The sequence below is a fragment of the Danio aesculapii genome, chromosome 7, assembly GCF_903798145.1.
Source record: "Danio aesculapii chromosome 7, fDanAes4.1, whole genome shotgun sequence".
Taxonomy (NCBI): domain Eukaryota; kingdom Metazoa; phylum Chordata; class Actinopteri; order Cypriniformes; family Danionidae; genus Danio; species Danio aesculapii.
Window position 1 is genome coordinate 66485339 of NC_079441.1, and position 26913 is coordinate 66512251.

The 26913-nt window shown below is 35.1% G+C and overlaps 1 protein-coding gene across 1 annotated transcript in view; it reads left to right on the top strand.

Moving 5' to 3' along the window:
* dhx38 (DEAH (Asp-Glu-Ala-His) box polypeptide 38) overlaps positions 1–26705 on the top strand; it is a 55028-nt gene extending 28323 nt beyond the window's left edge. The window contains exons 17-27 of the mRNA XM_056462384.1: positions 1458–1574; positions 1736–1843; positions 1931–2043; positions 7189–7397; positions 9937–10091; positions 11729–11884; positions 13447–13581; positions 13671–13796; positions 15638–15733; positions 17361–17482; positions 20328–26705. Coding sequence (XP_056318359.1) covers positions 1458–1574; positions 1736–1843; positions 1931–2043; positions 7189–7397; positions 9937–10091; positions 11729–11884; positions 13447–13581; positions 13671–13796; positions 15638–15733; positions 17361–17482; positions 20328–20412 — 1422 coding nt within the window. The 3' untranslated portion in view covers positions 20413–26705. The remainder of the gene's footprint in view (positions 1–1457; positions 1575–1735; positions 1844–1930; positions 2044–7188; positions 7398–9936; positions 10092–11728; positions 11885–13446; positions 13582–13670; positions 13797–15637; positions 15734–17360; positions 17483–20327) is intronic.
* The last annotated feature ends 208 nt before the right edge of the window (positions 26706–26913 follow it).

A 26913-nucleotide genomic window follows, 5' to 3' on the forward strand; every position in this document is an offset into this window, starting at 1 on the left:
ATTATCTCCAGCAGAAAATCTACACAGATGCTGTTTAAAATTGTAAAGAAATCTGTGTTTTTGAAACTAATGAAAACAGCAGAAGTCAATGTCAATGATTCATTTGAATTATTTAGCCTGACATGTTTACTGTTCCAAAATATTATAAATGTTTCTGAAAATAAAATGTAATGTGTTAAAGGGGAAAACAGTTTTTGTTTTTTACCCAGACATTTAAAAAGAATGAATTTTAGAGTAGTAATCGCAATACCGTGAAACTGTGATATTTTTATTATGACAGGTTATCATACTGTCAGAATCTTATACCGGCCCATGCCTAAATGAAAGATGACTTCACTTACATCAGATTCTGTTTTCTTGCACAGCTGGCCGTTAGACTAAAGTAGTTTGCATTCATTAGAGCCTTCTTTGATGGGTTATTTTCACAATTTGTGATTCCATAGCAGTCAAAATAAGACAAATGCGCTCATGTATGGGACAAATTCTGGACAAATTCTTTTATCAGTGGGCGGTGGGTCTTTCGAACCACCCAAACTCCCTCTGGCGATGGGCCTGCTATAGATGTTTGCAATGTTACTTTAGTCCAGCTCCTGCTGGTTTTTAAAAAATTTTCTGTAGCCATTTTTTTCTAAACATATCACATACCATAACGTACCGAAACCATCACCCTTAAACCATGATATATAAACTGCACCGTGAGTAGTTTGAACAGTTGCACCCCTAATTTTTATAGTGAAAACTTTAATTACAGTAAAATATAATAATAATAATATATGTATTATTTAAATTTAATAAATTGTTATTTTTCTTTTTAAAAATTTTGAAATTATGATTCATTCCTGCGATGGCAAAATCTCACACGATCTTTCAGCAATTACTCTGTTATACTGATGTAATCAGGCATAAAAATTTGATTTATTACTCATTTTTAAATATTTTAATAACTATTTTCTCTTAACTAATTTATTTAGTCTTAGTAATCAAAACATACAATTTCTTAAGGGGGCTAATAATATTGCCCATATATATTTTTTTAATATAACAACTTTTATTCCAGCCAAACTAAAAGAAAAAAAAAAGAAAATAAATTACTCTCTTCTTTTGAACAATTTTTTTTTTTTTTGGAAATATTGTTTCACCATCCTTCATTTGATTATATTAAAAAAACTGACCGATACTTATTAAAATATTTTACAGAATACTTGAAATAATACTCTATCGTTTATATAAAAAAGGCATAAACGGAGATCATTAAATATTTGTACATGTAAAATGATTAAACACATCATGACGTGGGTAAATCTAATGGTTTGAAGAATAGTGGCAAAGTATAATGACTTAAAATGATGATATAAATCATCTATAAAGCCCTATATAAATAAAGGTGACCTGATTTGATAAGTCTGTGTTGTTTAATAAGGCACAGTGTAACTAAGATGATGTCTGTGCTGCTGCAGGTGACGTCAGATCAGATTGTGGAGCGGTTGGCAGATCTGGAGAACGCTCCAGCCCTGGCAGTGCTGCCCATTTACTCCCAGCTGCCCTCGGACCTGCAGGCCAAGATCTTCCAGAAGGTGAGCATTTGTCGGATGATAAAAAACAGGGTTTTGTTTTGTATTTTAGATCAAATGAATGGACAAAATTATACTGATCCCATACTATTGATTAGTATTGTGTTTTTTTAGGTTTGTGGGATTTACCGATTTGTGAACTGACCCTGTGTGTTTATTGATAGGCTCCTGATGGAGTGAGGAAATGTATTGTTGCTACAAACATCGCTGAGACATCTCTGACAGTGGACGGCATCATGTTTGTTGTGGATTCTGGCTATTGTAAGCTGAAGGTAAAACCATTTGAATGTGAAATCATTGACCTTGACTAGGAAACGCCACATCTGATGTTAACATAAGTATTATTCTGTGTTGTTTAGGTGTTCAACCCTCGCATTGGCATGGATGCGCTGCAGGTTTACCCCATCAGTCAAGCTAATGCAAACCAGCGGGCTGGTAGAGCAGGCAGAACAGGCCCAGGACAGTGTTACAGGTGAGGTCTTTTCACACAGTTCCTTAAAGGGATAGTTCACCCAAAAAAGAAAAAATACTTAATTATGTTGAACACAAAACAAGATATTGTGAAGAAAGCTGAAAACCTGTAACCATTGATTTCAATAGTAGGAAAAAAATTATGTAGACAAGTCAAACTGATAAGGATATTCGGAAAGTAAGCGCTGCCTTGTGATACCATCACAGAGAGGCTCTAATTCTCTTTCCAAAACCTTTTCAAGAGTTCACACTTAGATATTGTTTGACAACTGTTAGCAGGTTTGGCATGCTGTCCCGGGAGAGAACCCTGAGCTCGGAGATAGGTGAGCCCAGGGCTCCCGCCTGGTCCATAGAGCATATGCAGGGAGTACGAGATCAGGTGGTTCTCGAGAGCTCCCCGTGGTAAGAGGAAGAAAAGGAGGAGAAGGGGTGGATGGGGGGTTTCTTCGAAAAACGAAGATAAGAGAGTAGTTCTAGCTAGGCTACTTATAGTGAGTTGGGGTTAATCTGATTGGCTAACTAGTGAATGTAAATGAGTGGCCAGCTGCGGTCAATCATATCACGTGCTCCTCTCGAAATTAGTTTGAAAACTTCACTTCATTCACTGTTTCTCATTGGTGGAATGATCATCCCATTCTCTAGCAGACTGCTGATTCACTGGCATCATTCAAATGACAACTAAAAACCCACCTCTTCCACGAACACTTGAGCACTTAAAAACAAACAAACCAAAAAACTCCCCCTCCTTACTCTAGCTATTAATTCTCTGAGCACAAACAGGCTACGTTCACACTGCATGCAGATGTGGCCCGAATAAATCTAGTTTTGTCCACTTTTTGGACAAAAGCGTCTGCTAAATGACTAAATGTAAATGTCATAACGGTTTGACACAAGTAAAAGGGTGAGCAAATGACGACAGAGTTTTCATTTTTGGCTGAAGTGTCCCTTTAATTCATATTTTAAATATAAAACTTGCTCAAAGATTGGTAATTCTTGTACTTGGGGTCAAACGGAGTTATAGTAGATAATAATAACATATATAATAATAACAACATAAGGATAATGAATAAATAAAGATAAAATAAAATAGCATGAAAAGAGATATATATATATTCATATAAACTCACTGGCCACTTTATTAGGTACACCTGTCCAACTGCCTGTTAACGCAAATTTCTAATGAGCCAATCACATGGCATCAATGCATTTAGGCATGTAGACATGGTCAAGACGATCTGCTGCAGTTCAAACCGAGGATCAGAATGGGAAATAAAGGTGATTTAATGACTTTGAACGTGGCATGGTTGTTGGTGCCAGACGGGCTGGTCTGAGTAATTCAGAAACTGTAGATCTACTCAGATTTTCATGCACAACCATCTCTAGGGTTTATAGAGAATGGTCAGAAAAAGAAAAAAATATCCAGTGAGCGGCAGTTCAGTGCGCAAATGCCTTATTGCTGCCAGAGGTCAGAGGTGAATGGCCAGACTGGTTCAAGCTGATAGAAAGGCAACAGTAACTTGGCGTCAACAACATTAAAGCATGGATCCATCCTGCCTTGAACCTGCCAACGGTTCAGGAGGGTGGTGGTGGTGTAATGGTGTGGGGGATATTTTCTTGGCACACTTTGGGCCCATTAGCACCAATCGAGCATCATGTCAACGCCACAGCCTACCTGAGTATTGTTGCTGACCATGTCCATCCCACAGTGACCATGACCACAGTGTATCCCTCTTCTGATGGCTACTTCCAGCATGATAACACGCCATGTCATAAAGTGCGAATCATCTCAGACTGGCTTCTTGAACATGACAATGAGTTGACTACTCAAATGGCCTCCACAGTCACCGTATCTCAATCCAATAGAGCATCTTTGGGATGTGGTGGAACGGGAGATTCGCATCATGGATGTGCAGCCGACAAATCTGCAGCAACTGTGTGATGCTATCATGTCAATATGGACCAAAATCTCTGAGGAATATTCCCAGTACCTTGTTAAATCTATGCCACAAAGGCTTAAGGCAGTTCTGAAGGCAAAAGGGGGTCCAACCCGGAACTAGTAAGGTGTACCTTATAAAGTGGCCAGTGTGTGTATACACTAAAGGATATTATGATATTACCCTACTCACTCAGAGTTTGGTTGTAGCAGGTTACCAACATTGACATTATACATTAAGAAATTAATAAAAGGTCTTAGGACATCTACAAAAACATTTTGCTTTCTTTTGACCAAAAAAAATCCCCTTTAATTAAAAACTACAAGGTAATAATGATGGGAAAAAGGTGAAGCATGTAAAATTTTTCATTTCATGCCACCTTTATGTTGTTTTTTATTTGGAAACAATCAGAGAAGTCATCTAGGTGTCTCTGTAGTATAAATACAAACTTTGCCCTCTCTTTGCTAAAACAGGAAGATTAACGGTGTGTGAATTAGCTTTACTCAGATCTTCCTTCTCTCTTTTACATAAAACATCTATCAGTGAGGCAGGAAACTGCAGGAGGGGGACAGGACGGTAATCTAGAGAGGATTTCACGCAGTTTAATTTTTGTTTACACCTCTGAAAAATGTGAGACAAAGTCTCCGGTGGGCTTTTTGACTGTGACCTTTTCTAAATCTGCACAGCCTGCAAGATGCGGCAACACGCTGCTTTGCGGTCACACAAAAGGAAACTCACACAAGGGATTGTTTTGCCTCCCTGCAAGTGTTCCTGGATGCTTCTAAAAGTGTGTGGCACCTGTCGAATTCGTTGCACATATCCTTTACCAAACATCTGTGCATCGAGAATCAATTCCGTTCTGCCAGACTCTTTGCAATGTGACCAAAAGCAGCATGCCTGGGACATGAGTGTTGAATCTGTAACTCAAAAGCTCTGATTGCGGCACCTTCACAAGAGTCAGTAGGACTGATATGCATTAATGCATACGCTGTACTACAGAGCTTCCCAGGGTTCCTTCTTCACGCCACCTTCTGAGGGATTATCCATTTAGTGGAATTGCTGCGGAAATCTGCTGTTCTCTCAGATCTGTTTCTATGGAGCTGCAAGGAGAGCTGTGATATTTTAAGGTTCTCAGAAGTAGTTCGGAAATGGCTCTTTGTTATGGGCTTTCTACGTGATTTTCTAAAGGTTGGAGCCTGGAACTTTTTTCAACAGTGTGTGGTAGAAGCATTTGTTAATTCTCCCAGCCTTTAATAGACATTTTGCATTAAATTTGAGAGTTTTGGAGATGTGTCACCGAATTCTTTGTATTTCATTCCATTGCTTTCTTATAAAATACATTACTGTTCATTAGAGTGCTGAAGTAAAGCAGCAAAATCACAGCCAGTCAGAACATATTTCTTGTGTAATAGTCAAGTGCAGTGGATTTCTGGATCAATGAGATTATGCTGTGGGTGAAGCTACTAACACACTGTGAAAACACTGGTCTTGTCAGTTTAAGTATTAATGTTTTGAGCTTTTATTTTGAGGTTTTTGGTTTTATTAGATTTTATTATTATGCACAGAGGTACACAAATTACATTGAACCGCATACAAATGGAGAGGGAAAAATGAAGAAAACTGTCAGATACAAGCAGGTGTGTGTGTGCATGTAAAGGTACTGGGTGGACAGGTCAAAGTACATAAATAAGAAAACAAAAAATACAACATGCATAACAGTAGAAAGCATATTATTATTATAGTTCAAATATCAAAAACTGAGTAGTATAAAGGGTCAGGGGTCTCAAAGTCAAATTGGCCGGGGGCCATTTCAGTGACTGACAAACGATATGAGGGCTGTTGTAATTAGAATTGTAACTGTAATTAGTTTTTCAGTTTGCATATTACTGCTAAATACAACATGATATAACAATCATGTAGTCACAGTAAACATTTTACATCCCAATGTCCCTTCCACCAGCCCATGCCTAAGTAGGGAATTACAACAATCATTGTGATGTAATAATAGTAATAATGACAGTTAAAAAAAAGACAACAAACACAATAATAATGTAATGATAGTAATAATGATAGTCAAATTTGACAATAATAATATTAATATTCATAATAATAATAATAACACCACCAACTACTACTACTACTACTACAGCAACTACTACTGCCACTGTTACAGCAACTACTGCTACTACAACTACTACAACTGCTGTTACTACAACAATTACTACAGCAATTATCACTACGACCACTACCACTACTACTACTACTTCAACAACTACAACGACTACTACCACAACTATGACTACTACAACAATGACTGCTGCTACTATAACAACTACTACTACTGATACTACAATGACTACTATAACAATTATTACTGCTACAATGACCATTACAACAACAACTACTACAACTACTACTGTTACTACAACAACAACTATAACGATTATTACTACTACTGCAACAACAACAACAACAACAACAACAACAACAACAACAACAACAACAACTATTACTACTGCCACTAATACAACTATTACTACTACCATTACTACAACTACTACTTCTACCACTACTACCATGACTACTATTACTGCTACCACTACTAATATAACGACTACAACGATTGCTACTACTTCTACTACTACTACTACTACTACTAATACTACTACTACAACAACGACCTAGATAGCGATAATGGTACTACTAATAGTGGGAAGATAACAAGGAAAAAACAAGTCAGAATAGTAGTAATAATAATACTACTACTACTAATAATAATAATAATAATAATAATAATAACCAAAATAGATGTAATAATATTAAAGATAATATTAATAATATTAATAGTTATTTAAATGTAAATGAGAGATTTTGTATGATTTTTGTATTTTACTTTAGTTTTCCTTTAAGTTTTTTGACACTTTTGTGTTAAAGCAACACTATGCTACTTTTGTCCCCCTGGTGGTTGATAAGTGCAAGTGCCTATTATCAACAAAGCAGATCGGACTGTTCCACTTATAGCCATTTCTCTATCACCCAAAATTGGTTGCATTATTTAAGGCAAAAGGAGGCAGATCTGGTAGCCACAGCAGCAGAATTCATCTATTTAAAAGTTAATATACCCCAGATATAACTTTAGAGATGTTATTTTAAGGGAGACAACTGTCCTGTGAAATTGACCCTTCTTACCTTTTTGTGTCTGTTCTTTTCAGGTTATACACTCAGAGCGCCTTCAAGAATGAAATGCTGACCACCACTATCCCAGAGATTCAGCGCACTAACCTGGCCAACGTCGTGTTGTTGCTCAAGTCACTGGGAGTTCAAGACCTCCTGCTCTTCCACTTCATGGACCCGCCGCCTGAAGACAACATGCTGAACTCCATGTATCAGCTGTGGATCTTGGGTGCACTTGACAATACAGGTGAGACCACCAGCCTCTGGCACTGCCCTGAAATAACATGTTAATTTACTTGTGTATATTTTTACATGTATATCTAATTAAGTCTTAAAGGAACACTCCACTTATTTTTAAAAATAGGCTCATTTTACAACTCAGCTATACAGTTAAACAGTTTTTATAGTTTTACCATTTTGAAATCCATTCAGCTGATTTTCGGGTCTGGCGGGAGCACTGTTAGCTTAGCTTAGCATAGATCAGTGTTTCCCAACCCTGTTCCTGGAGGCACACCAACAGTTCATGTTTTGGATGTCTCCCTCATCTGACCCATTAACTTCAGGTTTTGGAGTCTCTTCTAATGCAGAGTTTCCCAACCCTGTTCCTGAAGGCACGCCAACAGTACACATTTTCATCCTCTCCCTAATCAAACACACCTGAAACAACTCATCAGAACATTAGAAGAGACTCCAAAACCTGAAGATAATTGGGAAACATTGTCATAGATAATTGTATCAGATTAGACCATTAGCATCTCGCTCAAATGACCAAAGAATTTCAATATTTTTCCTATTTAAAGAGTTTTCTGTAGTTATATCATGTACTAAGACGGAACATTTGTGAGAGACGATTCACAACATATTTATTTGGTTCAAAGATTTCTTTGGATCCTGAACCATATATATTTATTTATATATGTGTGTGTGTGTATGTACGTATGTATTTATGTATGTATGTCTTTTTCTTTCTTTCTTTCTTTCTTTCTTTCTTTCTTTCTTTCTTTCTTTCTTTCTTTCTTTCTTTCTTCTTTCCTTCCTTCCTTCCTTCCTTCCTTTCTTTCTTTCTTTCTTTGGATCCTGAACCATATCTATTTATGTGTGTGTATGTATGTATGTATGTATGTATGTATGTATGTATGTATGTATGTATGTATGTATATATATATATATATGTATATATATATATATATATATATATATATATATATATATATATATATACACATTTATATCAAAATTTAGATTTATATCAAAATTTATTTATATAAAATATATAGTATACTATGACCAGGGATACAATCAGCTAGCGCAGTCGTCTTTCCATAGTTAAAAGTGTCATTTTGTGTCTGCCAGTTTGTTTACTTGGGGGAGTTCCATTGGCATTTCCCACATGTTAATTTTAACCAATCGAAAAGCACTTTAGGAAATGCGTTCAATAATATCTAGCCAATGAGTGATGTGGATTTTGTCACATGACCACATTTTGGTTCTTTTCAACTGGTTCGGACCAAAGCAATCAGTGTGGTGTGAAAAGAACCCAAAAACGGCACAAAAAGCACCCTTAGATATTTATGTAAAAGTGTATTATTGGGTAATTGCATTTTATTATGTTGTACTGATGGATATTTACAGGAACAATTAGGGCTGCACGATATTGGAAAATCTGATATTGCGATATTTTATTTTTCTGCAATAACTATTGGATATGAATACCGCAAAATAGATAGTTTAAATAGCACTATTTGATAGTTTTCTAGGGAGTCTAACAGTACGCAGGTACAGAAACTGAATAATCGCAATAGAAAAAAAATGCTTTTCTTACTATGTTTTGTCTTGTTTCCAGTCCAAATTTAAAAAAAAATCTTAGAGCAAGTAAAAATATTGTTTTGTTTTTATCGTCAGAAGAAATAAGTCAAAAATTAAGTTTTTCCTTAAAATAAGCCTTAAATTATCTGCCAGTGAGGTAAGTGAAATTATCTGGTTTTTGCTTTGAAATGTAGACATTTGGACTAGAAACGACAATAATTCAATTTTTTTATTTTTTTTGTTGCATAAATCATATCAATTCCATGCAAATACAGTCATTAAATACAATCCTGTAGCTCCTGCTCTACTTTAATTCACCCTCAATATTGCATATCTTTGGGACTATTGCGGCTGCGTACATTGTGATATTAATGCTCAATTGATATATTATGCAGCCCTAGAACAATATTGTTAAAAATTATGCGATGAGCATATTCATTTTGCCAGTGTTTGGATATTTCCACGTTTGAAGATAGCTGACGCTGTTGACATTATTTTAGTTTGGAGATAAAACTCTGGAGTGTAACTTGCATTCTAGCGGAGTAGATTTAAGCTAGCGAAGCGCTGCTGTGAAGTATTAAGGTCTTACCCAAAGTTCAGCCGTAGCAAGTGAAGTAAAACTGTCAATGTGACCAGAGAGGGATCTCAATCTCATTTTCTGCCTATCTCTCAGGGGGTTTTTGGGGATTTGACTATGTGGCACACTTTTCCCATCCAGCTCTCGTCTCGTGTTAACAGCAGATTATTTCTGATTAAGGCTTACCTGTTCAAATATCTCTCCCTTGCTTTTCACAGCGCTCTCTCGCTAATCTTCTTAGTCTGTCAGGTAATCTTTGAAATCGGAGCTTCTCAAAAGTTTGATCAGAATCTCAAAGTGGAAGCGTTTTCCCAGCGTCAGCACTTTTCAAAGAGCCGCTTTGTAATCCCCTTTGACTTTTGCCTGTGTTTGAGAGTGTGTTTTCTTCTCGTGTCTGTCTCAGGCGCTCTGACACCCACCGGGCGGCTCATGGTGGAGTTTCCTCTGGATCCGGCTCTGTCTAAAATGCTGATTGTGTCCTGTGACATGAGCTGCAGTGCTGACATCCTCATCATCGTCTCCATGTTGTCTGTGCCGTCCATCTTCTACAGGCCAAAGGTACATTTCCAGTAGGGCTGCACAATATTGAAACAAAATTACATTGTGATATTTAGATTTTTTTTCAATTATTTATTTTGTGATATTTCAGCAGATAGATTAAGGGGATTTTGTAGGGGAGTGCATCGGCCTAAAATATAATAAATTACTAGCATAGATAAATACCATAGAGCAAGTATACAAATCAGGGTGTCCGTAGGGTCTTGCATTTCAAAAACAAAATTTTAGGATTAAAGGGACCTATTATGCGCCCTTTTACATGATGTAAAATAAGTCTCTGAGGTCCCTAGAGTGTGTATGTGAAGTTTCAGCTCAAAATACCCCTCAAATTCCCCCTTTTAGGCTTTCATCATAATTGTGCTGCTTTGGTGACTATCACTTTAAATTCAAATGAGATTGTGCTCTTTTTGAAAAGAGGGCGGAGCTACAAATGCCTATGTGTCAGCATAGTGGCAGAAAAAAAACTAATCTCCTATGTTTATGAGGGAGAGATGGTCAATGATGGATAGTGCTTTCCCACTCTGATAAGACGTACAATGAAATGTGATTATAAAAAATTTTATTCATACATGTTTACCATTGGAAGCTGGTTAAATTCACATGCCTCTTCCACACAACAGTGTTTAAACCCCTTATAAAAGTGATTTTTGCATAATAGGTCCCCTTTAAAAAGTCTTAAATTGACTAAAATGTTGTCTTGTGTGTCTTTTTAAACAGGCCTTACTTTTCCTATGTCCTTATAAAGCTATCCAGTCAGGCCAACGTCCATCCAATCACCGACATCTCATTAAAACCTTTAACAAAACTATTTATTATAATATTATTAGTTTCATTATTGTCAATTTATTTATGTTATTGTCAATAACATTTGTTTAAATGTTCTTCATGTATTTATAGAGCATATAGGGTGAGGATACTAACCTGGACAGACTCTTGTGCATGCGTTAGGTTGTCAAAGCTTCTCAATTTTTTTGTAAAGTTAAGTTATGTTAAAAATGTATTTGTATGCAACTAGGGATTGCTTGTTTTGACATATTATTTAAAATGCTTGGCTAAGAAATTTCGCTAATTAAAAAAAAAAAAATTGTCAAGGTAATTAAACACTCTTTTTGCACTGGCCCAAATGGGCCATAAGAAAAAATTCTGAAATCCAAAGGATGAATCAAGTCAAAAATTTCATTCATAATGGTCTTAAAGTCTTACATTTGATTTGGTGAAACTTGCAGAAACCCTTACAAATGAAGAAGTCTAGCAATATTCATGTACAGAAATAATATAAATAATTAAATCCAATTATTTTTTGTTTGCTATAATAATTGCTTGTGTCCAAATGCTTTAAACTTGCTTAAAATGCTCACATGCCTAAAAACACACACACATGATAAACTTTCATATAATAATGTAACTGAAATGACTCTACAATTCTAGATTCTCTGAATCTGCTCTGAACTGTTCAACAATCCTGACTACGCTTTGTACGTCCTGCAGTGTGACTGTTGCAGATTCACACATTGAAATATCGATGATAAAATGTGATATTGTGCAGCTTTAATTTCCAGATTCTTCATTCTAATCTTTTAACCTGTAATTGTGCTGTATACATCTCTAAGTGCTCAATTCTGCTGTTACTCATCTAGGGTCGAGAGGAGGAAAGTGACCAGGTCAGAGAGAAGTTCTCCGTGCCTGAGAGTGACCATCTGACCTACCTCAACGTTTACCTGCAGTGGAAGAACAACAATTATTCCAGCATCTGGTGTAATGATCACTTCATTCACACCAAAGCCATGCGGAAGGTACGCCAGCCTGAGGCATCCCTCTCAATTAGTCAAATGATTTCATTTAAGGTGCTGTATTTAAGTTTTTGACTCTTACTATAGCATTAAAATACCATCATATCTTTGTCGATATTTAAGACGCATACTTACTCGTGTCGTGAAAAGATTCCAGATTCAAGCAATTTGTTCGCCTGCACAACCGTGACAGAAAAATAATAGAAGGGATTATTATTTCTAAAGGAGTTGTTGACATGGAATTAAACCAGATTTGGTTAAAATACAAACATAAAAATAAAACAAAACTAAAAAATTCTGAAAACTTTAAGTGTACTAGCAATGAAATGACACAAGGAGAAAGTGCTGAACTACTGAAACATATTTAATACTTTATATAAAACTTTATATAAAGACGCCTCTCAGACGGAGAATGAAGTCACATGTATTGCTCAGGTGTGAGTTTTTCACAGACTTCAATAGAGTGTACAAATATTGATGGTTCTGTGGGTCTCGTCCATCAAATCTGAAATTTATTTTATATTTTCTATTGGATTCAAGTCAGATGATTGGCTGGGCCATTCTACAGCTTGAACAGTCTACAGTTTGCTCGGCAGTGTTTTGGATCATTAGCTACATTTCCATCCACCTATTTTTATGCGCATTTTGGATATGTGCATAATAAACTGGTTGATGGAAACGCCAAGATGTGTGTGAATGGACAAACAGCAGGCAGAGCACATTGTAAAACATCTGAAATGTTGTTTTGGTCATTCTAAAACGCCAATATTAGTGTTATTATATTATTAATTACCTCCAGAACTGTCAAGAGTGTCTGTGCTCTGCGTCTCACGCCTTCAAACGCCACCGCGCGTTCACTGCATGTCACACAGCTTCTCCTACCGCAGCAAATTCCGTCTTTACTGTTGATATTTGGCACCAGTTAATCAGGAAGTCACGATTTTGTTCGCTTTTTCTCATTGGATGGAAACGCTGCTTTATTTGCACATCTTTTATGCGATATTCTAGTTTTGCGCATAAAGTTAATTTACATTTTTGGATGGAAACATAGCGATTGTCTTGCATATTGCAATGTCCACCCTGGTTTCATCTTCATCCTCCTGCTAAAGTAGATGTTGGACTGAAGCTGCTAATATTCATTTACAATGACGAAGGGCAGAGGGTTGCTGAAGAACTACTGAGAGATTTCAGCTGCTGTCTGGGCTTTCACTGCCCTTCTACACCTCCCTTTCTTCATGTGTTCAATACTTTTTCCCTGCGTCATTTCATTTTATTACAGATCGCTTGGTTTGTAAACGAATTGGTTTCGTTTTCTTTGCATATATGGATTTCTGTGGTAGTTACCAACATACGGGGAAAATTTCAAGTCAACAGCACCTTTAGAGATATGTTTTCTGAGAAAAATGATGACGTGTTCAATACTTATTTTCCCAACTGTAAATTAGAAATATTAATGTCTGTCTTTTGGTTTAACTGTATATGTTTCTAAAAGCTGATGTGCGTAATGTCAGCACATAATTAAGCATATCTCATCTTTTAATAACTATGTGTCTGTTGTGGCACAGGTACGTGAGGTGCGAGCTCAGCTCAAAGACATCATGGTGCAGCAGAAAATGAATCTGATCTCCTGCGGCTCAGACTGGGACGTGATCAGGAAGTGCATCTGTGCTGCATACTTCCACCAGGCTGCTAAATTAAAGGTACACAACTATTTGGCGTAATTGATGACAACGATTGAGTTTCGTCAAGCAGCACAGGATGTCTTGCTGACCTGTGTTTGTGTGTTTAGGGAATTGGGGAGTATGTGAACGTAAGAACAGGGATGCCTTGTCATCTGCATCCCACAAGTGCTTTGTTCGGGATGGGCTACACCCCTGACTACATCATCTACCATGAACTGGTCATGACCACAAAGGTACTACTTCCTCTTTAGTCCATTAATATGTTAGTTTGAATTTCAATTTGCTATAACCTTTGATGCACAGGCACTGATACAGTTGACACCAAGCTGTGATGATTTCAACTTGCAATATTTAAAAAAAAAAAAACAGAAAAGATAAAATGAATCAAGAAATAAATAAAATGATGATTAATTTATTATTTGTATTAATTTATTAATAGTACTTTTATTTGTAGCCAATTATTTTAGATGTATTTGATTTTAAAAGGTGATTAAAAACTCTTCTAGTTACAGGAATTATAATTTATGAAATCAAATGTATATATGTTTTTTTCACCAATTTAACACTAGGAAGATTGCATGTATGGCTGTCTTTGTTTTGGTCTGTATAACTCCGCCCTCTGCCAGTTTACCCAATTGTATTTCGGCACCCAGTCTGTGGAAAACACAGCATATTCGCAACGATTTTTTAAATCAGTAAAGCAACACATGGTACTGAATATGATCAAATTATGGCAAGAGTTTTTTGAAAGTGAAAATGAGTAATGAAAATAAAATTGAGTATTTAAAAAATAAGATATTTAAACTGATCTGTCTTATTAATGATTTTTACATTGATATTTTTTTTGTCAAAAAATAAGACTACGCTTATTTTAAGGTGACGTAGTTACAGTGTAACTATTCATTTACCACAGTACACTGCTGAGTGATATTAAAGGTGCAGTAGGGGGTTGTCTTCAGAAACATTTTTTGTTATGTTGGTTGAAAGTCTCTTCATATTCCAATTGTACTGATTAAAGTAAATGATCTAAATGTATTTATATGTATTTTTATATTATGGGTTAGGCATAAAACTAAAAAAATGTTCATCCAATTAAATATTGTCAGACCGATAATTCCCATAATTCTGATAAGTAGCCCAAACTGTCTGCCAACGAATGTGGATTTGAACAACTGCGCACCCGTTCACGCAGATCCGCCGACGTGCATTTACGTGGGCTGTGGTCACGTGGACACCAGTGACAGCACTAAAAACAAATGCTGAATCAAAACTTTTTAAAATCCTGAATCAGGTGCCGGCCAACCACTAAGCATACATTGTTTGAGGACAAACGTTTGCTTGCTAACTACACAACTAAAACATGCTAGATATGATACTGTTTTTCATTCAGAATTGTTGTATTATCAAGTACTATAATGTTTTCTAACTGGCGTATGACATGATCTAGTGGGTTTCTGTTCGCGAGTTCAGGAGGCATGGCTTTGGACGACAGGGGAGGGGTTGTGTTTGAAAAATATCATGCTAACCGGTTACCATTTAGGCAGATAACCTACTGCACCTTTAAGTAATTCATGTACTTACTATATGGTTGGAGTTGGAATATGGGTTTAGGGTTAGTTACATGTAACTGTGCATAATGCATTATTACTATAGTAAATGCATGTAGCGTGTAACTTTGTCACCTTAAATTTATAGTGTTACCAAAAAACAAAACATAAATTTTGTGATATACTCATTGACAAATGTCAGTCATCAAATACTTTTCAGTTTACTGTAAACATTATATTATTGATATATACCCCCCACCCCAACCACCCCCCCACAACACCGCGGGCCTCTAAATTGTAATAAAGTTACCAACTCCAACTACCCCCACCCGGTTGTCAACTTTGGAACAGTATCCGATCGCCACCACTGGCTGACCACACATCCATGGTACAGTTATTAACACCACATACACCACCACCACCACCACCACCATTTCTCCCTATTACTCCCGGAAATTCGGTGAGAAACGTTGTCAGGTATGGTCCTGATGACTAATGATTTGTTGACTTGTGTGTTTGTGTTTCAGGAGTACATGCAGTGTGTGACTGCAGTGGATGGCGAGTGGCTGGCTGAGCTGGGACCAATGTTCTACAGCATCAAACATGCAGGGAAGAGCAGACAGGTACGCAAAATCACATCACAACACTATTACACTATGTCTATTATATTCATCACCTTCATATTTTTAACAATGTGCCAGCTGATTATGAAGTATCACTCAATTTGGAAAAAAAAAAAACATACACACCATGAGGATCATTAAAAAAAATTCAACATATTTTAGAGCAGTAATCTACCGTGAAACTGTGATATTTTAATCCAAGATTACCATACCGTCAGATTCTTATACCGGCTCTTTCCTACTGCAGTGTGAGGGGAAAATAATAAAAAAGAAAGGTGTTTTAAGTATACCAAGACTTTTATCTCTGATGTACCATGCTGATGCAGCTTTAAGACTAGTTTTGTGGTCCATGGTCACATCACATGACAGAAAACACACAGTTTTCTGTCGCTTACTTTAAAATGAATCGGACATTTTGAACAAATCATTTGAATGAACAATTTAGTGCATCACTTATGAAAAACACAGACTTGCAGTCACCTACAAGCTTTATATTTACTTTACACCTACTTTAGGTGTTATATTTATTTACTAGTGACAGGCCTGAATCAACCAGCACTAAAACATGCATGCGACAATATACAGTTGAAGTCAAAATTATTATTATTAATATTATTCTTCTTCTTCTTCTTCTTCTTCTTCTTATTATTATTATTATTGTTATTTATTTTTATTTATTTCTCTTTCAAATATTTCCCAAATGATGTTTGAGACAGAGCAAGAAATGTTTCACACTATATCCTATAATATTTTTTTCCTCTGTAGAAAGTCTTTTATTTTGGCAAGAATAAAATCAGTTTTTAGTTTATTTAAACCATTTTAAGGTCAATATTATTAGCCCCTTTAAGCAATATTTTTTTCAATTGTCTACAGAACAAACCATCATAATACAATGGGCTCTATTTTGACGATCCATCCGCTAAGTCCAAAGTGCAGGGCGCAAACTCATTAAGGGCGTGCCGAAATCCACTTTTGCTATTTTAAGGACGGAAAAATTCGCTTTGCGCCATGGCGCATGGTCTAACAGGGTTGAGCTTATTCTCTTAATGAGTTATAGGTGTGTTTTGAGAATAAACCAATCAGAGTCTCATCTCCCATTCCCTTCAAGAGCCAGTTGCACCGTGCCATAGCGCTTTTGCTATAAACATGGCGGACTTTGTAAGTGTAAAAACTGAACACTTCACTAGTGAGAAAACAGTTAAAGAGCATCTACAGCGCAAGAATGAGAGATGAGCCTCTTCGTTATTTACTTTCACTTTCACTCTCGTGGATAGGGAAACGTGTTGTACGCACATATATGCGTTAGCCTATTCGTAATTAATTTTGTTTGTTAAGCGCAGAGATTTGTTTCAAAACTATTTCTAAACTCAGTTCTAATTTTCAGCAAACGAATAGATTAACAATGGGCAGATGATGTGTGTTCAAAAAACTGAGTTACATCCAAACACACATGATGTGCCCATTGTGGTCTAAAACCTGACAGGTGGACAAATCTAAGCTTGTTTTTAATATAACAAATATAAATATGCATATAATGAATAATACTGCTAATAATTATAACAAATTGTTATGAATGAACTGAAAAACTACCGCTTTGGTTTTTGCTCATTTCTGATTACTCTTCCAGGAGAACCGAAGGAGAGCCAAAGAAGAGATCACCAACATGGAGGAGGAGATGTCTCTGGCACAAGAGCAGATCCGAGCACGGAAAGAGGAGCAGGAGAGGAAGAACAATCTGGGCAGCATCAGGTACGTCAGCCATCCAAAAAAACAGCCGTCACTCACAGTTCAGAGTCACTTTCTGCACTTTAGAGCCGCCGACCGCACTCACACAAAATCGGAATCATCCTATTTAGAGGGAAGCCATCAAATGACCGGCGTGCTGAAATACTAATGTCGCAATTTTTGGGAAGACTATTATCCCCCCTTACACACCCTCCTCATCTTGTTCCTCACCTTGTCTTCTCCATGATGAGCTTTTCTCACCTCGCGTCTCCACAGGAGAGAAAAAGAAATAATATTGACTCTTGTCTGACCCCCATTACTGTAGCAATTTAAATTGTGCCGCCTCGGATGGGGAGAAGAGAGACAGACGCTAATTTTCAGACTAATCCGGGAAATTAATTTTTGCACACACACCTGTCAGCTCCACAAAAAGCGGAAAATGTGTGCTGTAAAATAACACTTCATTAATTAATCAGGACTTTTATCGCTATTTCAAAGCCTTCGGCTGGCCCGTCCACGTGATGGACGTCCTGACAATAATCACATTAAAAGTGAGGATTAGACTTTTGATTTGCATGATGGGGAGATGGATAATTAAGGTGTCGGCCTCCCTCTTGGGTTCTGACGCCTTGGTGGGGTTTTAAATAAGCTGATAGGAAAGCGCAGTCTGATCTAAGATGAAATTGTAAATCATAACTCATCTCATCTCCCCTGACCTGAATCCAGCTGAACCCACAGGTCATTTAGAGGACGTTAACTTTTCATCCCAAACATATCTTTCAAAATCATTGCAATTTTAGTGCTAGGAAGTTAATTATAGAAATGTGGGTGATTGTTTTCTTATTGGCCAAAAAAAGAGTCTCTATTATACACACTTGATCTTATGGCCCGTTTCCACTGAGAGATACGGTACGGTATGGGTCGTAAGTTTCAGACGACGTCATTTTTACTCGAGGAAATGTCAAAGTAAAGCTGTACGGGTCGTTCACATATCATTTGAGAAGCACTTCTCACAAAACAGATGCTTTATACACATAAAATACTTGTGTATAAATGTTCATTACTAACCTTGCTATGAACATGACTTGATTATAACTGCAGATCAATATTTGATCTATACTTGTAAAAGTAAATGGCATTCAAACTCACATTATTAGCATTAAACACTGAATAAAGCACATGAGGTGTACCTGAGGTGATCATTGTCATTTTATCCTGTTATTCAGCTGCAAGAAATAGAAGCTGTTTCTAAAATATCGATTTCAGGTGTTGGTTAGAACAAAAACGTATTTTAATATGGAGAATATTTCTTCTATCATGTGGCGTTGCTTTTATTTAGAACACGAGTTAAATCAGCCTTTGGGCTCGATAGTCTGCTGCTGTTGGTATCATCAATCTGGCAACCTTCTCTTGCATGTGTTTTGAACCGGGAGTGCAATACCTAATTCAACCACTGGGTGTCAAACTTACATCCTGCACCTTTAATGCTGTGTTCACACCAGACTTGCATGATTCACCAGATTTACATGTTAAGTCAATGCAAAGACATGAACAGACATTCTGCGGCACGATACGCGCAAGTGAGGTGGCGTGAATGACGCGGCGCAAGTTGATCTTTTTGTGCAATTGACACGCTTAACACGTTTCGTGTGAATCACTCGAGTTGGAAAATCTGAACTTCAGCGAACATTTGCGCCGCATTAACCAATCAGGAGCTTTTTCTTGTGGTTGACTGAATATGACGTAGCACCTGTTGTTGATGTCAGGACGTTAAGTAGTCCTCCTACTGATACTAGACAACAGTTAATCAAACTGGCCTCGACTCAGTCGGAAGCACCGCTGAAAGCCAGGTATAGTTTCTGGAGGAGTTTATAAACTCACAGAGCTGGGTGGACCTCAGGATGGATCAAGTGGACTCCAAACGAATCGACGCTCCGAATCTACTGTGTTTTTCTGCCTTCATAAAGCACAGCTGTTCTCTCAATAAAATCCATGTTAGCTATTTACTAACAAAGCTAGAGTCACAGGGCAGACAGAAGCCCTGCACATGTCTGTTGTAAAGTGAACTTGATGTGCGAATAAAGCGGATTTAACGCGTGAATGAAGCGAGTAAACTCTAAATATTTACGCATGAATAGTGCGATTTATATACGCGTATCGCATCTGGTGTGAACACAGCATAATACTGCGCGAGAATGAACTGTCATTCTACTTAATTTTATTTATTATTTTATGTCTTAGTAAACCACTTCTTAATGTTTTATTTATTTATATATTTTTTATTTTTCTTCTTCTTGTAGTTTATTTTGATGAACACCTGCTGTTCCTAAAAATGTACTTTATAAATAAACTTTGATTTTGGCTTTACATTTTTTAACGAACTATCCCTTTAAAACACCCAAGCGTGATATCAGAGACAGGATCTCTAATTAGTCAAATGGAGTTAATCGTAATGTTAGTTAGAGTAAAACAAGACAATTGGCTGCACGTTGAATCAGGAGTCTGGAAGAAAGTGAAGGTGATGGAGGTGTGAGGAGTGTGTGTGCTGGAGGGTCACGGCCTGATGGATGTAATTGCTGGCGGTGTGAGGACGAGAGCGCCGCGCACTGCTGTAATTAAAGATGATAGATGGCCCTGTCAGCTACATCAGACCCGTGTCCCGCAGGTCCCTACAGAGACACAAAAAAAACTGTCCTTTTCTCTCTGCCCGGAGCTCCTTGTCACCCTCTGTCTGTTCTTCTCATTTAACCTCAGAGCAGATCTCACAACTACTGATGCATGGCAGTTCACAGTCACACACACATACACAAGCTCTCTGTTTGAATTAACATCCAGAAAATAAAAATGCCTTTTCATCATCTCCGAACAGGGCCGTGAAGATCTGCACCCCAGGAAGGAAAGAGGAAATGACGCCGATGACGCCCAAACGAACGCCGGCCCGGTTTGGCTTATAGTGCTCAGTTTTTACAAACGCATAATTGCTTGCGTCAGTGCAGTTTTTCCCCTAATATGTATTCATCACAGTGCTTTTTCCATCTTTGGCCAGCAGTAGGAGCAATTGTATAAGGAGAAAAATCTCTTCCCCCCTCTCACGGTGTTATTTGTGGCTCTTTTTAACCAAGTCTGGACTGAAATGGAAAAAAAAGCAACAAAAAAAAACAAAAAACAGAGTTTAAATTGAAAAGTAAACACATTTGTTATGCTTCCATTTGATCTAAAAAGCTTAAAACAGCTTAATTTGACATGAATATGCATATTTAGTCCAGGGATTTTCTTTTTCTTTTGTTTTAATGTTTGATGAAAAAACTGAACTGTCGCATTTATTCATTTTTATAGATTGAAACAAAATAAAAACCTAGATCTTACATTAAATCAGTGCTTAAATTGAGAAGTGAACATATTTGTTTTGCTTGCATTAAATCCAAAAAACCTCAAAACAGCTTAATTTGACATTAATTTGCATATTTAGTTCAATAATTTTCTTTTCTTTTAACGTTTGATGTGTTTGCAAACCAGAACGGTCACATTTATTCAATTTTATAAACTGAAACTAAAAGAAACGAGATCTTCCATTAAATCAGTGCTTAAATTGAGAAGTGAACACATTTGTTATGCTTTCATTAAATCTAAAAGCACCTCAAAACGGCTTAATTTGACATTAGTATGCATATTTAGCCCAATCATTTTCTTTTGTTTTAAGGTTTGTGTTTGCAAAAAACAGAACTGTCACATTTATTTATTTTTATAGACTGAAACTAAAAGACCTAAAAAGTGAACACATTTTTTTTTGCTTACATTTGATCTAAAAACAACCAAAAACAGCTCAATTTGATGTTAATATGCATATTTAGCCCAATCATTTATTTTCTTTTATTTTAATGTCTGATGTGTTTGTAAATAACCAGAACTGTTGCATTTATTGATTCTTTGAATAAAACTAAAAGAAAAACGAGATCTTACATTGAATCAGTGCTTAAATAAAAAAGTGAACACATTTGTTTTGCTTCCATTTGATCTAAAAACAACCAAAAACAGCTTAATTTGACATTTATATGCATATTTAGCCCAAACATTTTCTTTTACTTTAATGTTTGATGTGTTTAAAAAAACCAGAACTGTCGCATTTATTCAATTTTATAGACTGAAAACAACAAGAAAACTAGATCTTGCATTGAATCAGTGCTTAAATTGAAAAGTGAACACATTTGTTTTGCTTGCATTTAATCTAAAAACCTCAAAACAGCTTAATTTGACATTTATATGCATATTTAGCCCAATCATTTTCTTTTATTTTAATGTTTGATGTGTTTACAAAAAACAGAACTGTCGCATTCATTGAATTTTATAGACTAAAACTAAAATAAAAACTAGATCTTACATTAAATCAGTGCTTAAATTGAAAAGTGAACATTTGTTGCTTGCATTTAATCTAAAAACCTCAAAAAACAGCTTAATTTGACATTAATATGCATATTTAGCCCAGTGATTTTCTTTTTCTTTTGTTTTAATGTTTGATGTGTTTGCAGAAAAACTAAACTGTCGCATTTCTTCATTTTTATAGATTGAAACAAAATAAAAACTAGATATTACATAAAATCAGTGCTTAAATTGAGAAGTGAACATATTTGTTATGCTTGCATTAAATCCAAAAAACCTCAAAACAGCTTAATTTGACATTAATTTGCATATTTAGCTCAATAATTTTCTTTTCTTTTAATGTTTGATGTGTTTGCAAACCAGAACTGTCACATTTATTCAATTTTATAAACTGAAACTAAAAGAAACGAGATCTTCAATTAAATCAGTGCTTAAATTGAGAAGTGAACACATTTGTTATGCTTGCATTTAATCTAAAAACACCTCAAAACAGCTTAATTTGACATGAATATGCATATTTAGCCCAATCATTTTCTTTTGTTTTAAGGTTTGTGTTTGCAAAAAAACAGAACTGTCACATTAATATATTTTTATAGAGTGAAACTAAAAGACCCAGATCTTACATTGAATCAGTGCTTAAATAAAAAAGTGAACACATTTGTTATGCTTACATTTGATCTAAAAACAACCAAAAACAGCTTAATTTGATGTTAATATGCATATTTAACCCAATCATTTATTTTCTTTTATTTGAATGTCTGATGTGTTTGCAAACCAGAACTGTTGCATTTATTCAATTTTATAGGCTGAAAACAACAAGAAAACTAGATCTTACATTGAATCAGTTCTTAAATTGAGAAGTAAACACATTTGTTATGCTTGCATTTAATCTAAAAAACCCCAAAACAGCTTTAATTTGACATTAGTATGCATATTTAGCCCAATCATTTTCTTTTATTTTAAAGTTTGATGTGTTTACAAAAAAACAGAACTGTCACATTTATTGAATTTTATAGAGTGAAACTAAAAGACCTAGATCTTACATTGAATCAGTGCTTAAATAAAAAAGTGAACACATTTGTTATGCTTGCATTTGATCTAAAAACAACCAAAAACAGCTTAATTTGACATTAATATGTATATTTAGCCCAAACATTTTCTTTTACTTTAATGTTTGATGTGTTTCAAAAAACCAGAACTGTCGCATTTATTCATTTTTATATGCTGAAAACAAAAAGAAAACTAGATCTTAAATTAAACCAGTGCTTAAATTGAAAAGTGAACACATTTGTTTTGCTTCCATTTAATCTAAAAACCTTAAAACAGCTTAATTTGACATTTATATGCATATTTAGCCCAATCATTTTCTTTTATTTTAATGTTTGATGTGTTTACAAAAAACCAGAACTGTCACATTCATTGAATTTTATAGACTAAAACTAAAATAAAAACTAGATCTTACATTGAATCAGTTCTTAACTTGAAAAGTGAACACATTTGTTTTGCTTGCATTTAATCTAAAAACCTCCAAAAAAACAGCTTAATTTGACATTTATATGCATATTTAGCCCAATCATTTACTTTTTTTTGTTTTAATGTCTGATATATTTGCTAACAACCAGAACTGTCACATTAATTAAATTTTATAGACTGAAACTAAAATAAACAAGATCTTCCATTGAATCAGTGCTTAAATTAAAAAGTGAACACATTTGTTTTGCTTGCATTTGATCTAAAAAAAAAAAACCCAAAACAGCTTAATTTAACATTAATATGCATATTTAGCCCAATCATTTTATTTTATTTTATTTTAATGTCTGATGTGTTTGTAAATAACCAGAACTGTTGCATTTATTGATTATTTGAATAAAACTAAAAGAAAAACGAGATCTTGCATTGAATCAGTGCTTAAAGTGAACACATTTGTTTTGCTTGCATTTTATTTATATAAACCAAAAAAAGCAGCTTAATTTAACATTCAAATGCATATATAGCCCAATCATTTATTTTCTGTTATTTTAATGTCTGATGTGTTCACAAAAAAAGAACTGTCGCATTTATTCATTTTTATAGACTGAAACTACGAAAACTAGATCTTACATTGAGTCAATGCAAATTGAAAAGTGAACACATTTGTTTTGCTTGCATTTGATCTAAAAACAACCCCAAAACAGCTTAATTTAACATTAATATGCATATTTAGCCCAATCATTTTATTTTATTTTATTTTAATGTCTGATGTGTTTGTAAATAACCAGAACTGTTGCATTTATTCATTCTTTAACTAAAACTAAAAGAAAAACGAGATCTTACATTGAATCAGTGTTTAAAGTGAACACATTTGTTTTGCTTGCATTCAATACATAAACCCCCAAAACAGCTTAATTTAACATTAAAATGCACATATAGCCCAATCATTTATTTTCTGTTATTTTAATGTCTGATGTGTTCACAAAAAAAGAACTGTCGCATTTATTCATTTTTATAGACTGAAACTACGAAAACTAGATCTTACATTGAGTCAATGCAAATTAAATAGTGAACACATTTGTTTTGCTTGCGTTTGATCTTAAACAAAAAAACAAAAACAGCTTTAATTTAACATTAATATGCATATTTAGCCCAATCATTTGTTTCTTTTATTTTAATATCTGATGTGTTTCAAAAACCAGAACTGTCGCAATTATGCATCCTTTTAGAGTGAAACTAAAAGAAAAACTAGATCTTATATTAAATCAATGCTTAAATTGAAAAGTGAACACATTTGTTTTGCTTGCATTAAATCTAAAAAAAAAAAAACCCAAAACAGCTTAATTTAACATTAATATGCATATTTAGCCCAATCATTTATTTTCTTTTATTTTAATGTCTGATGTGTTTGCAAAAAACAGAACTGTCACATTTATTCTTTTTTTTTTGACTGAAACAAAAAAAACTCAAGATCTTACATTGAATCAATGCTTAAATAAAGTGAATACATTTGTTATGCTTCCATTTCATTTATAAAACCCAAAACCATTTAATTTAACATTAATATGCATATTTAGCCTAATCATCATTTCTTTTCTTTAAATGTTTGATGTGAACTGTGCCGTTAGTTCATTTAGCTTGTCTGAACCTAAAAAAAACTCCAGATTCTACATTGAATCAGTGCTTAAATTGAAAAGTGAACACATTTTTTATGCTTGCGTTTGATCTAAAAACAACCAAAACAGCTTAATTTGACATTAATATGCTTATTTAGCCCAATCAGTTTCTTTTATTTTAGTGTGTTATGTGTTCGCAAAAAACCCAGAACTGTTGCATTTGTTCATTTTTCTAGACTGCAACTAAAAGCAAACCTAGATCTTGCATTAAATCAATGCTTAAATTGAGAAGTGAACACATTTGTTATGCTTGCATTTGATCTAAAAACAACCAAAAACAGCTCAATTTGACATTAATATGCATATTTAGCCCAATCAGTTTCTTTTTCTTTTGTTTTAATGTTTGATGTGTTTGAAAAAAAAACTGAATTGTCACATTTATTAAATTTTATAGACTAAAACTTACATAAAAACTAGATCTTACATTGAATCAGTGCTTAAATTAAAAAGTGAACACATTTGTTTTGCTTCCATTTAATCTAAAAACCCCCAAAACAGCTCAATTTGACATTTATATGTATATTTAGCCCAAACATTTTCATTTTCTTTTGTTTTAATGTTTGATGTGTTTACAAAAAACCAGAACTGTCGCATTTATTGAATTGTATAGACTAAAACTTAAATAAAAACTAGATCTTACATTGAATCAGTGCTTAAATAAAAAAGTAAACACATTTGTTTTGCTTCCATTTGATCAAGACCCCAAATCAGCTTAATTTGACATTTTTTTTGCATATTTAGCCCAATAGTGTTTGATGTGTTTGCAAACAACCAGAACTATCGCATTTATTCATGTCCTCCTATACTATTCACTTTATCGTTGCATCCTAATTCGCATTGTCTCGTATTTCAGCTTGTGAAACGCAGCCGTTGTATCTTTCGTTCTTCCAGAGAACACAGAGCCACCATGAATATTAACTTCCTGTACTTTGATAGGTTAATCCCCTGTGGACGAAGCACGTCTTTGTTATTCTGACAAAAACATTGCTCGAATATTTCATCATTCTGCCGGAATCAACACTGACCAGCGGCGGTCAAATCCTGCGTCGTCTTTGATGCAATTGGGCTGCAAGTCGCTGAACAGATGTACTGTGTACCGACAGAGATGACAGGCCTCGACTGCTGTGAATTAAACAAAACAACAACAATCTTTCACTGAGGGTCATTTCACCTCCTCGCTCCGCTTCTGTTGGTATTTTTAGAAACGTACTGATGTGTACAGTATATGTGTATATTGCATTTGCTTTTGTCTTTACTTTAAATCATTTAGAAATGTTAGAGCGTTTAGGAAAATTACTGTATTTTTGAAGTGTATAAAGTTCATTCTGTGGCTCGTGTGGATTTCAGTTTTACGGTTTTACATTCGATATTAAAGCAATGAACGCATCGGTGCTTTGTTGATTTTTGTATGGTGGTCACCGGATCACTCAGTGTAAATTATACAGTTTGATGCATTTCCATCAATAGTGGCCATTGTCATGGGATGTGATTGTGTTTTTCACCTAATGTAAATGTAAATATGCAGTAAATTGACATTTGCGCTTGTAAAACATGGCCACAGCCTTGGGGTTGGATTGTTTTGTTTTGATTTTTCCCACTACTGTTTAAGTTTGCATTTAAAGGTAATAAATGCAAAACTTGTAATGTGCATAAAAGGTTGTGTACATTTTGTGGTCTTTGTAGCTTTTAATTTCCATAGATGTAGCTTAAATGTGCTGTATGTAATTTTTTGACTCTTGTTAAGCATAAAAATACCATAATATATTTGCAGATATTTAAGAAACATGCTAAGTGAACATTCTTGTTTATTTTAAAAACAATGCTAAAATCAGATATTCTGAATATGTGCATTACGTGCTGGAAGGTCTGTCTTTATGTTGGTCCCTTTAACCCGCCCACTGCCAGTTTAGCCAATTATATTTCGGCATCCCG